Source organism: Engystomops pustulosus, chromosome 2 (genome assembly GCF_040894005.1).
Source record: "Engystomops pustulosus chromosome 2, aEngPut4.maternal, whole genome shotgun sequence".
In the NCBI taxonomy this organism is placed as follows: Eukaryota; Metazoa; Chordata; class Amphibia; order Anura; family Leptodactylidae; genus Engystomops; species Engystomops pustulosus.
In genome coordinates, this window is record NC_092412.1 from 107131511 (window position 1) to 107145307 (window position 13797).

At 44.2% G+C, this 13797-nt stretch overlaps 1 protein-coding gene across 1 annotated transcript; it reads left to right on the plus strand.

Annotated features, from left to right (window-relative positions):
* Window positions 1-1538: 1538 nt before the first annotated feature.
* Window positions 1539-7294, plus strand: SOWAHC (sosondowah ankyrin repeat domain family member C). Its single transcript, XM_072135899.1, has one exon. The coding sequence runs from the start codon at window positions 1755-1757 to the stop codon at window positions 3126-3128; it is 1374 nt and encodes a 457-aa protein (XP_071992000.1). The 5' UTR covers window positions 1539-1754; the 3' UTR covers window positions 3129-7294.
* Window positions 7295-13797: the final 6503 nt, after the last annotated feature.

Genomic DNA, 13797 nt, shown 5'->3' on the forward strand with positions numbered 1-13797 from the left:
TAGGCTCTGTTCACATCTGTGTTCGGACATATTGAATAATAATACAGTGGTGGATTCTGAATACTATTAAAGTATCCATTGTAAAATTAAATGAAATTGTTATAGAAAGCTCCTACATAGAAGAGGGCATATCCTTGGGGGTTCATTGTATCACTTGTTGTAAAATGTTTCTGTATATACCTGTAACAAAGAAGAACAAGGGACAGTGAAGTATCAGGTTAGTAACATGTGAAGCTAATACTCAATCAGTAGTCCGTTCACACTACATGGAGTGTATATATAATATTTATGTCTGCTCGCCAGCCGTGTCCACATGTGTGTTTAGTTAACTAGGCACTCTACAACATCTGCCATTCTTTCATGTGCCCTCAGTGGGGAGGCTGCACGCTGGCTCTCCTCCTAAGAACTGTCCATCATTCCAAATCGAAACATTTGTAGGAGACACATGGGAAAAAAACAGCAGCTTTCAGTTGGTTATTACTGCAGATTGTACATGAGACAACAGTAAAGTAATGACTAGAGTCAAACACAGTGTGTGGATATAATCCCTGCAGCACTATAGGCTCTATACATTGCTACACAATTATAGGTAAAACATATAGAAACCTAGTAGTCTCCATGAGGCCCTCAGACCAGGCAGTGTCAGATTCCCCCAGACCAGGCAGTGTCAGATTCCCCCAGACCAGGCAGTGGTGGGTGCCGCAGGCCCCTAGACCAGGCAGTGGTGAGTGCCGCAGGCCCCTAGACCAGGCAGTGGTGGGTGCCGTAGGCCCCTAGACCAGGCAGTGGTGAGTGCCGCAGGCCCCCAGACCAGGCAGTGGTGGGTGCTGCAGGCCCCTAGACCAGGCAGTGGTGAGTGCTGCATGCCTCCAGACCAGGCAGTGGCAGATTCCCCCAGACCAGGCATTGGTGAGTGCCGCAGGCCTCCAGACCAGGCAGTGGCTGATACCCCCCCAGACCAGGTAGTGGCTGATACCCCCCAAACTAGGCAGTGGTGGATGCTGAAAGGCCCCCAGACCTAGCATTACATTTCAGTGCCCCTTGTATTGTGGACCCTCTTATTTCCCCCCAAATGATGGGCACCTCTCATCTCTCCCTTATTTTGTGCCCCCCCCCCCCCCCTCGTATTCTGGGCCCCCTCTCATTTCCCCCTAGCATTGTGGTCCCTCTGATGTAATTCCCTCCAGTGAGGTTTGTGTGCATGGTGATACGAAATGAGTAAGGTAACTGTAGAGGAATCATCTACAGAAACCAAGTGTTTTCATGGACCTTGTGAAGTAATAAGATGCTAGTGTAACACTGTCACCACATACATCCCTATCACATGGAGCGCGGTTATTCGGCTTTCTACTGGTCACTGCAGGTTTTTGGCTATGTCCGCAGCCTGTCACGCGCCGCAGTTGAGGTTAATCCAGCTCTGTGTTTGTACAGCTCAGATTCAGCCACTAGCATCCGCCGCTGGGGGGAGTCTCATGATCGCTCGCATAAGTTAATACAGAGCAGCTTGGCCATCACTAGTGACATTCCCCCTTTCTCACGCTCTGTGTGAGATGGTACAGTCCGCTTTGGGTACCAGGCTGGAGCGCACTGCTCACCTCCAGTGGTTCAGAAGAGGAGAGCCACGGCGGTTGCTAGGAGTGGCGCGTGTCGTTGTCTTCCGTAGCGGTCCTGACACGGCCGCCCCCGCCGAGCCTCCCAGAAGGGAGGAGCCGCAGTGACATGTCCCCCGCCACCTGTGCGAGCAGCGGGCAGTCATGAGCGACATCAGCCGCGATACGGTCGTCCGCTTCTTGAGCGAGAGAGGTGGCCGAGTGTCCAACCAACAGCTCCTGGAGCATTTCCGGCCGCTGCTGACCGCGGCGCCTCCTGGAGAAGCCCGAGCCGCCATCCGACAACTCTTCAAAGACACCGTAAACGAGGTGGCGAGCGTGCGGGAGGAGGACGGGGCCAAGTACGTGTGTCTGCGGAAGAAGTACCGGAGAGCGGTGGAGGAGAGCGCCCCGGAACCACAGCACAGCAGTCAGGATGCCGGCAGCGGGGAGGATGCGGCCGCTACACCGGAGCCCAGCCATGAGACACCGGAGAAGCAACAGGCAGACTCCGGGCCCGAGTCCCCAGAGAGCAGGGGCTCCCCCGGGTACGACGCGCCTCCCAGCATCTCCGTGACCGAGGAGCCGGGGGATGGCGGGGAGCAGCCCCCTGATGTGTTCCCCCTGAGCGGCAGGACGCCGCGGAACAGCCGCAGGGGCATGCGGGAGCCGGTGTCGCCACAGCTGCGCCGGGGAGGGCTGCTGCTCCGGGCCGGGCTGCGGGACTCGGACAGCTCATCCCTGCACAGCTCGTCGTCCGTGTCCGGCAATGAGGAGGAGGAGGCGGCGGGGGGCTCTGTGTCGGGCTCGGCCGCGCTGGAGCCCCTGGAGCACGCGTGGATGCTGAGCTCGTGCCGGGCGCGCTGGGACAGCCTGCAGGAGCTGCTCCTCTCCGAGCCCGGACTCATCACCCGCCGGGACTTCATCACCGGCTTCTCGTGCCTGCACTGGGCGGCCAAGCACGGGCAGCATGAGCTCCTGGCGGCGCTGCTCACCCACGCCCGGCAGCACAGGGTGCCCGTCAACATCAACGCCCGGGCCTCCGGGGGCTACACCGCCCTGCACCTGGCTGCCATGCACGGACACCTGGACGTCATCAAACTGCTGGTCGGGGCGTACGATGCGGAGCTGGACATCAGAGACTACAGCGGGCGCAAAGCCTGGCAGTACCTGAGCCCGGACACTGCCCGCGATGTGCAGGCGCTGGTGGGCGCTTCCTCCGCCGTACAGGACGAGGGGGAGGACGGGGGCAGTTCGGGCCCGGGCCGCTGGCGGCTCTCCAGGGTGCTGCCCTCACAGCTCATCGTGCACCGGCTCTCACAGCTCCCCGAGGACGAGCAGGACGCTGGGGGGCGCTGCAGAGGGGACATCAGCAGGAAGGGCTCCGGGGGCAGCAGGGGGAGACCCCGACTCAACAAAATCAGGTTCAGGACGCAGATTATCCACAGTAACCTGACTGCCAGAGACCCCGACGACGAGGAGGACAGAATCCTAAAGAGCCCCATGAAGCATCGACCAAAGTCCAATGTGTTTGGGTGACAGTGATTTGATGGACACTGGATACCGTCTATTGCTCCCTGTTAGCAGCCAGGAGGGACTGGTCTTTGTGTACTTGTGGCTTGCAGGAACCTTCCAGATATGTGGGTGATGGCACCTGCCCTGGCATAGCCACCTTTACATCCACCAGGAGAAGCTGCCATGTATGATGTATGTCCTGTGTGCCATCCTTACCATTAGCTTTAATCTTTCTAGAACAGCTTTCACAATGGTAGAATGAGTCTAAATGATCCCTAAGGGCAACAAAGTAACTGAACTGTTTGTACTGATCCATCCAACACCTGTATAGGTCCAGTGAGAGCAGGAATCCGATTGGTTCATAGACAGATTGTGTACTTTGTATTTTTATTGACTAACATTTTATATACAATTGTGTTGCACATTTTTGTAAGTGATATGTGACATTTAATGTATAACCAGCCAAATTAGCTAGCAGCATTGTATGACAGCTATGTGCCATGTGATGCTGGTGAGGTGGAGGGTATGGTACAATAAGCTACCTGTCATGTGGAGGCCCAGCACTTCTAGGAAATAATGCACCAAAACCTTATGTAGAAAAGATTATGCCTCTATTTTTGTACTTCTAATGTCAAGTGCCCAGATGTAACCCAGTGATGAGCCATCACACATAGCACTTATTGTAAATGTAACATTCCATAAGCTACTAGAAATGAGTATCATAGGTGCGGAGCATCATTTCTACCACCTGTATTCTCTTTCTTTATAAAACTTGATCCGGAGGAGAGGTGAAAGGTCTCACATTGCTGCAGCGTGTCTAGATGTCAAGGACCAGGGTGACGCAGAAGTGGCACAAATGAGAAGCGAAGAGGATGACGTTTGAACAGTATTCCCCAATCATAGCCGACTTGGAAATATGTGTTTAAAGTTTCCTCCATGGTGCATAGTACTTACCCAACCAGGGACTGGGCAATGCTGTTTCTGTAACTCCCACAGAAGTAAATGGGATTTTATACAAACACAGTAGCATAGGTCTTTAGGCTGTTCAGAGCTGGTGGCTGAAATAGGAATATCCCATGAATCCTAGGTATAGTGTAAAGGTTAATTTACATATTGGGATACTTGTATTGGTATTTGCTGATATGGTCATGTAAGTATTTGCATGCAATGTCATCTACGTAACAGTTTAAAAGAGACACTAGCTTTGTGGCCACTAAACCCCCAGCAAAGACCTAATTCTCATCCATTACACATATAAGGCCCATTGCTTCACTACACATAAGTAAGGTTTACTGTCCTTGTGTTTATATGAGACACACTCATGGGACTAATACTGCTGACAATGAGAGCCCGATATCTCCAGTGTGTTTCTAACAGATCCCGAAACAGCTGGATTTTATAGGGGCAATATTCACATTTTTTCACAGACAGAAAAATATCCTTTTTAGGCTACACGCCCATGACCCAGTGGTGCTCTTAGGCCACAAACAGGCCAGTGGTCTGTTGTTTGTAGCCCGCGTCATTGGTGTGAAAGGTCGCTCACATGTCAATGACCACAATAAAGACTGTCCAAGCTGCAAACATAGGCAGGAATAGGACCTGCTCTGAGATTTTGCTGCTCAGGTATTTGGCTCATACACAGGGCTACAGAAACCATGTCTGTGTGTGAGTCCATAGAAATACATGAGGATGTGTACTAGGTATACAGCACCTTATGAAAAACAACGGTCTTGGGCAGGTACACTAAATCTTTCTCAGCAGTCAGCTTGTTTTTCATGTAGATGTTGGCACTGATTTTGGATCATTCAGGTGACTTTTTCCCTCCTGTTATACATGTATAGTATAGGATTTCTAAAAGATAGAATATGAATTATTTTTTGTTATGTAGCTGAAAAAACTTGTCTGATTTCCATTGCATTCATTAGGCAAACCCCTAACTTTTTCCCCAAAAAAGTGTGAACATACGGGTAGAACGCTAGATCCTGGTTGCATAATGACTGGATGTTTAGTTGCACCAAAGCAAGTGACAGGTCTCCTCTGAATTCCTCATTCAATTTTTTTAAATAATGTTATATGTTCTATCAATATGATTTATGTTTACATACTGTACCACAATGTCCTCATAACACTACCATTATATGGTCAGTAAATGGTTTATTGTGAATTATTTAGCTGTCGGTCACATATTTTAAATTGGTCTTAAAATCACCAATGAGAAACACACAAAATCCCATTCATTTGAATGCAAGGTGCTCTGTGTACAGATTTTCAGGGGAAACTAAATATCCATTCCATTACTTGTGAACATGACCTACAGCTTCTATTTATACGTGTTCCCTGTTGGAGGGTGGCATACACATTGCGCTGTAAACAGATGTGTGACCCTGGCCAAGGCAAAGTTCAAATATTGCATTTAGTTTACAAAGAGAGCGGATAGATAAAGATCTACTTTGTTAAAATGTGACTAGTCCAAATTTGTATACTGCATATCTAAAATCAATACACACAGGCGGTCCCTGACTTAAGGACACCCGACTTAGACACCCCCTAGTTACAGACGGACCTCTCTGCCCGCTGTGCCCTCTGGAGAAGCTCTCTGAATGCTTTACTTTAGTCCCAGACTGCAATGATTAGCTGTATGGTGTCTGTAATGTTTTATTGATAATCCTTGTTCCCACGACAACACAACATTTTGAAAATCCAGTTGTCGCAGGGACAAAAAAAAAAATTGGCCTGGAGTTACACTTATAAAATATGCCAGTTCAGACTTGCATACAAATTCAACTTAAAGAAGACCTGTCACCAGAATTTTAACCCCCAAACCAACAATGTCTGCTGGTAAAGGATTACAAGTCCTCCCAAAATCGCCTAAAATTAGCTACCAGTGAGACACTCCCTTTATTACAGCCTGTTTTCTGTTATGCAAATGAGTCTTCTTGACTCCTATCTCTTGGGTTTTATTCTTCTCCTTGCCCAGGATGCCAGTGAACCACTTTCCCTTAATTTGACTGACAGCTCTGTGTCATTTCAAATCACTGCCATACCTCCTTGTACTTAGGAACTGTCTGCCAATATACAGACATGTAAAGCTATATTTACTTGGAAATATTGTTTCTATTTTTTTAAACAGTGCCTTGTGTTACATTCATGTTATGTGACCAAAATAATGTAATCTAAGATACCCTATGTGTCTATCTGATTACATGAAATCAAGGCATGTCACCATGGAGGATAGAGAGGAGTAGAAGTCCATGGAGGCTTACTGTGATTTCATTTGATCAGATACATACATGGGGTACATTTTCCAAATGGAAAGTGTATAGAACCTTAGATGACGGTGGTAACATGACAAAAACTGCTGAATAGTGAAGAGGCATAATGCATGGGAAGGAATAGATAAACCATTTTTAGCTAAAATAAGGGTGTCAGTTACTAGGACTCTATGGGAACCTGTTGCTAGCTGTATTTGTGAGTACAAATACAGTACAGTAACAGGTTTGTAACAGTACAGTACAAACCTAAAGAGCCTATCTTGTACGTAACTAGGGAACTGCCGGTATTTCCAAATAGTCTTATCCTAAGGAATAGTACTATTTTTTGTGTACAGTTTCCATGCAGCCCAATATGTCTTTGTGGTTACAGACTACAAACAAGCCCTGTGTATACAGGTCTCACAGTCATACCCTGATCATGTACCAAATCATGTAGTGTGAGTTATTCTAGGGACAGCTGGAAGGTCCTATGACTGCAGCATCAGATATGGTTTTCATGGTTTACTGTTAGTATTTCAATTGAGGCATGTAGACCGGTGTAAAATGGTACCATATTTTAATTAAAATATACAGATTTTTATTTTGTGATATTGGAGTAATTGAATAAAGATCTCTGACTTTAGACTGATGATATGTATTATACTGCAGCTTAGGAAAAGAAAAAGCACTGCCCTGGTGTTATGGCATCCTGTAGGTGGCTGTGTGGGGGTTTCTAGTTTGTCACATTTGCAGGTACTTGTAAACAATGGATACTGTCAATGCTTTGTGGGTTAATGCCTATTGTTTATTGTAATAATGTGGCTGATTTTATAACCAGTACAAATTGATATCCTTTATTGTTACTTTGGTGAGAAGCATCAATGCCTGATTTGCACTATTGTCTTTCCATCTCTATAAACTAAACACTTTGGTCAGCAATGTGATCCTGTCTTATTTTTCTAGCCTTGAAACCACCGTGTTGATTCTGTGTGTGAGCGAAATCTTTCCCACATTTTATTCCTAGCAGGAGTGCAGCTGATGAATAAGACCTTTGTGTTCAGTGTTTTATACACTTGAATGCCAGCGCACTAAGTGATGGTGTTAACCTCTCCACTGCGGAGGATGCCTGGGAGGTAATGCAGGATGAAGGAGTGAGGTTCTGCTCAGTGGAGAAAAGGTTAATGTGCGAATGCAGCATTCTTTCATTAAATATAATCATGGTGTGGAATAATGTACCTGATCACCCCAGATTTTCCAGGCTTTTCAGACGTTGCTATGTGAACAACCCATTTATCTTTCCTGTAGGAATCCACAACACAACAATGACCCAACTATGCAGGATTTGTGTTGGGTAAACTCTATAAAAGTTCCCTCATCCATATATATTTCTGTATCAGAACAAGCAGATAATAATTATCTTCCACAATTAATAAGAGAAAACAGAATATTTGATTCACAGATCCATCAGTAATAATTGTGTCTTTGCATGTAAATAGAAATAGGTTCATTTATAGAGAAGTGATGGAGAACCTTTTAGAAACCAAGTGCTAAAATTGTTACCCAAAACCTACTTGCTTATTGTAAAGTGCCAACATGGCAAACGTGAATATCGAGCGTTAGTTCCTGGAGTCACTCAGGACCAGTCTAGCGAAATTTGTGATTGAATTGTCCATACCAGAATTTGATAATGATAATAAGTAGAGTGTTATGACACTTGATATAAAATGATACTTTACAACAAAAAAGAAAAAACTGAAGGTACTGCGTTTTTTTTCACAACATGTGCTTTATTGTTTAGAAGATAGCCTATAACCCTTACATGCATCACAACATTCTAGTATGTCGTGGTGTGATAACGGGTGGGTGGAGAGAACTCACAGGCTGAGCTCTCTCCATACAGGGCTGGTGTCACACCTGTAATTGCCCCAATCAGCGCTGGAACCAATCATGGCAGTTAATCTGTTAGGTGCTGCTTTTGAACTTGACCACTGCACATGACAGTGTTTTTGGTGGGCTCAGGCCAATCAGCGCCCCCTTGATGTCATTGGAGGGCGTTGATTGGTTGTCATTAAAGCATCGAGTCTCATTGAGACTCCTAGGCCTGTCACATCACCGGCAACTACACAATATACTCTAATACAGTTGTATTGCAGTATATGGCATGAGCAAGCAGACCCCTAAGGTACCCTAGGGGGTCTGAAATAAATGATGTAAATGATTTTAAATGATAATTTTTATATGTGTTCCCTAGAACACATATAAAAATTATCATGTAAAATCATTTTTTACAGCCTTCCAGGACATTGGCACCTTTAAAAAAGTACAATCTCTCCCACATACAGCTCGTACACAGAAAAATTGAGCTTTTGGTTGGTTCTTATTCTGCTAAGAGAATCCCCATTGTAGGAGCCCCCAGAGGTACAAGTTCATATAATAATTGTGCTACCACTTCAAATACCATCACAGATCCACAACCACCAAACTACAGGCTATAAGACTGTCTGAATATACGGAATTGAAAAAAATAAATCAGATTGCTTAAATCCAGCATAAATAAGACTTTCATAACAAACATGTCTCAGCTAATGACTAGATTATCTGACTAGCATATCGCTGCTGTTGCCAGAATATGGTTGTACTTGTGCAATCAGAGGGAGTGGGTAGAAGAAACCAGCGTGAACCTCAGGCATGGTAATAGCAGGTAATCAATGAGGTGAGCATTGCATCTTTTATATTTTTCAAGACTTTTTGGCCTTTTAACAAAAATTTTTGTAGTGATAGGAGGGGCGTTCCTAGGGTGTTGAAAGATCGGGGACACGGGCCCCCATGCATATGTATCAAACTTTCAGTAATGTCCCCACTGTACATAACCCCCTCACATTTGATTGTGCCAATAACCTATATACAGCTACAGAACACAGGAGAAATCTGTATTTGTTACTTCCAGCGCCTGCAGGTGACATGTCCTCAGACTGTAGTTGTTTTCTATCTTCTCCATTAGGTCCAGCATTACCATATCTCCTTTTTAGCCACGTGACATCTTATGTTCTTCATTGTCCATTCATCTTGATCCCCTGAAAGTGTTATCCTGCTGCTACCCCTAACACTCTACCAAAATACTGTAAGGCTGCGTTTACATGTGGCATTTGCCTTGCGTTTAAACAATACAAGATAGCAGGTGCTGGTTACAGATCACATGCGTTTCACTGGAAACGTATATGCTATCAAGCAGAAGGCCAGTTCCTAAAGGCTAGTGTTGCATTTGTAAACACAACACTAGTGCCATGTGTGAATGCGCCCCCAGTAATGTCCTCCACAGTCCCCATGATGTCCTCCACAGCCCCCAGTAAAGTACTCACATAGCACCCAATAATTTCCCCCACCAGACGTCACCGGTAATGTCTTCACATATTCCCCAGGAATGTCCTCACACAGCCCCCAGTAATGTCCTCACACAGTCCCCAGTAATGTCCCCACACAGCCCCCAGTAATGTCCTCACACAGCCCCCAGTAACGTCCCCACACAGCCCCCAGTAATGTCCCCACACAGCCCCAAGGAATGTCCCCATACAGCCCCCAGGAATGTCCCCATACAGCCCCCAGTAATGTCCCCACACAGCCCCAAGGAATGTCCCCCACAGCCCCCAGGAATGTCCCCACACAGCCCCAAGGAATGTCCCCCGCATCTCCCAGTAAGGTCCCCACACAGTGCTTAGTATTGTCCTCACATAGCCCCCGGTAATGTGCCCCACAGCCCCCAGTAATGTCATCAGACCTCAGTAACGTCCCCACAGTAATGTCCCCACACAGCCCCCCGAAATGTCACCACACAGCACTTCATAAATCTGTATACCACCTCTGGATTCACTTGTTAAACCTGGTGTAACTCGTTTGTAATGAAAAGATGCATTGGTTGGTCAAAGTCAAATGTTTGATGAAAATTTGCAGTTGAGAAAATTGTGAGACATTTGTATGCAAGAAAACTACAATATAACTACAATGATGAATTCCCCCATTGGGTTTAAAAAAAATATATATTTAACCCCTTTACACAAACCAACTTATTAGTACATAGAAACGCAGCAAGGGGTATATGGAGAGGGCTAACGGGCGGTATATAACAGCCAGCGCTGGCATATTGGCTAGATTGTTGCCAATCGGAGTGAAGATCCATCGCAATGACAGCTTCAGGTCTTTGTAAGACCCAAGGGCTTGTCATTTCTGCACATCTGTTCCAATGTGCCACTATATGGTAGGTTCGATCAGGCAACCTATGGTTAAAGTACAAAAAAAAAAAAAATTTTAATCATCCACCTTACCCTAGAACTGATATAAAGATAAATAATAAAAATCATAAACCTGTTGTGTATTGCAGCATCCCAAATGCAGCATTCCCGGCAGTGAAACCCGTTTCAGAAAATAGCAGCCAAATGTCTGAAACGTCACTTTTTTGTCATTTTGCAACTCAAATCACTGCAGAAAATGACGCCAAAGTATTAAAAAGCTAGTAGCATGCTGAATATGGCAAAATGAAGAATTTTTTTTGTACAAAATGTTTTACATATTTAAAACCTAACAAAACCTATATAAATTTGTTATCCCTGTAAGTGCACCAACCCATTTGTAGCGCACAGTGAAAACCATAAAAACAGAGCCCACAGGAAAAGTGTTTTTGTCAAGTTCATTGCACTTGGAATTTTTTTCCAGCTTTCTAGCACACGGCATGAAAAAATAAATACCACCAATAAGAAGTAAAATTTTTACACAACTACAAGCCCTCAGAAAGCTATGTACATGGAAAAATAAAAAAAATTATGGGGTTTTTAAAAAAGGGGAACAAAAAAATGGAACCACAAAAATGAAATAGGGCATTGGCGGGTTTAACCATGACCAGTTTCAGATGATAGCGACTAAATAATTGCAATGCCTGGCGGTTTGCTGTGGGTTAGGATTACTTCAAGGCTTTTTTCTATGCCAGAAAACTGGTGAACAAGCCCTGATAAATCTCCCTCACTGAGTTAATTGGAAAATTGGAAAATTTAGACATAGTCAGTGGTAGCTATTAGTAACAAGCCTTTCCTGAAACAGCTTTGATACATGAGGATAATTGTATAGAAATATTTCACAACTGTATTAAGCATCCCTACATTCAGCTTTCATGATTATATGCTGATGAACACTTTTTACATATTTAGGGCATGCAACATCCTTGCTAGAAGGAAGAACACACCTTAATGTACGGTTACATTGAAAATGACTCATTCATTCCCAGCATACTACGCAGGTATGGCTCATTGTGTAATACAAATTTGGCATCCAATGAACTATAGTTTATGATCAAAGCAGACTTGGCCGCAACCTGAGAACTTCTCAATTGGCACCTACATTCTGGTTCATATGCCATCTGCTTTAGTGCTGGGTTAAACATATATTTATACCGTTCTTAGTCATGGATTTCATTTTTAAGTGTAGCTAGACCGTACATAGACTCTAGTAAAATGCTGCTTTGTTTATGGGAATTTTTTAGCTCTCCATGGAAACAAATGAATAGAATTGCGTATTTATTGCATAGTATTGCGTAGTAGTTCTGTATATGTCTGGAGCCTTAGGAAACTCAGCTGCGTACAGAAATAGGCAAGTATTCAGTAATATTTACATAATTACACATGGAAAACTGTGTTGACATGTTAAGAAGTTAACTTTTCAATGTAGAGTACATATACACAGTTTATAGTATAACCCAGAAAAGGTATCTCCACTCCTTACATGTATAGGATGATGCTCTTTGGAGGCTAAAACCCCTTAAAAGGGTATAATGGGATGAGTAAACAAAATATAGTCTTTGTAAAAGTAAAAATATACAATTTGAAGCTAAATCCTATAAAATAATGTCCTGGATCACACAGCAATGAAACACTCGGATCACGTAATAATGAGTAGGACCGCTTTCTACTGCACATGCTTTTTATTAGTTGTGTAGATACCTGATCCCAGCGTAAAAAAATATTTTTTTTTCCTCTGTCTGCAAATTAGGGTTTGTAGTTCAGTGTATTTTGTATGTCATCAGTGTTTTCGGATTGGCAAAAATGGGAGACTGGGTTACGTATGTCACTATAAGATATCACACTCCTACAACTCTCAAGGCAGAACAAAAATCCTGAGGGCAAGTTTCCTCGGAACAGAATACTTGGTAGCTAAGCAACAGAATTTAAAAACAGCCTCTAAAACTTGATGACCTGAAATCTATCCCTAAAAACTAAAAACCTATATACTTTTATTGAGAAGGCACTAAGAACCTGAGTTTACAGCTTTAGGCCTCTTGAACATGAACGGTTTTTGGTCCGTTTTCTAGCTCCTATATTTATGGATAACTTACAGTAGAGCTCTATTTTGTTTGATAGATTCATACCCATTGGGGCTCATTTACCAAGGGTCGCGTGCTGCACTTTTGTCTGACTGTTCTCCTTTTTCGGGGCTAAAACAGCTTGCACAGATATTTAAGAAGTGTGTGTGCTGGGATTGTGGCGCACGCAACCGTTTTGTAGCTTCCATGCAACACAAATTAGGGGGCGTGCCGTTGGACAGTCCAACTGATTCGGACTTAGCATGGTATTTAACTGTTAAGTTGTGTTGCACGCCCTTTGTTTAAAATGCACCACAAAAAAGATGGTGAACTCTGTTGGACCTGGGCGGGGAAGCAACACTTGCATCTGCAAACATTGATGGCATATCGAAGACACAAGGGCAGATTGAGGTTAGTCCATGAATCCCAGTCTTGAACACTGCAGCTTTAATGAGCAGTAATTCAGTTGTACGGTACAATAAAGACTCCTATTGAATAACTGCAAGCAGAATTATTGGTTGCTATAAGGAATTTATGTCCTGAATTTTCTCAGGCAGACACGTAATAATGTGATTCATACTTTTTATTTGTGATGGAATGTGACATTTTATTCATAGTAACATAACTGTGGTGGGCAGGAATAGCTGTCACCATCATAAAGAATGTGAAAAACAGGAGATTACTAATTCCATTTTGCAGCAATGTAAAGGGCTTCCATTGAAAATATGGAATGTATAGATTACATATACTGCTATTGCATCGGAATTATGAGTTTGTATCTATTGCAATAGGAGTGTGTCTCCAATGTAACATTTCTGCAAAGAACTCCAACTGTGTTTATAGTCAGGGTCGGTATGACGAACTGGTTGGCCCTGACACCCCTTTGACTTGATTGATGATCTACGACCCTGTCATACTCTGTCGGGACTTCAACTCTGTCTGCGGCCTCAGGACAAAGAGACAGATTAGGGGGGCCACAATATTAGGTGGAGATGACTGCCCACAATAAGAGGGGTAAAATGAGAGGGGCCAATATATGAAAGGGAGATGATATGGACCACAGTAAGGGAGGAGGGGATTAGAAGGGCCACAATATGAG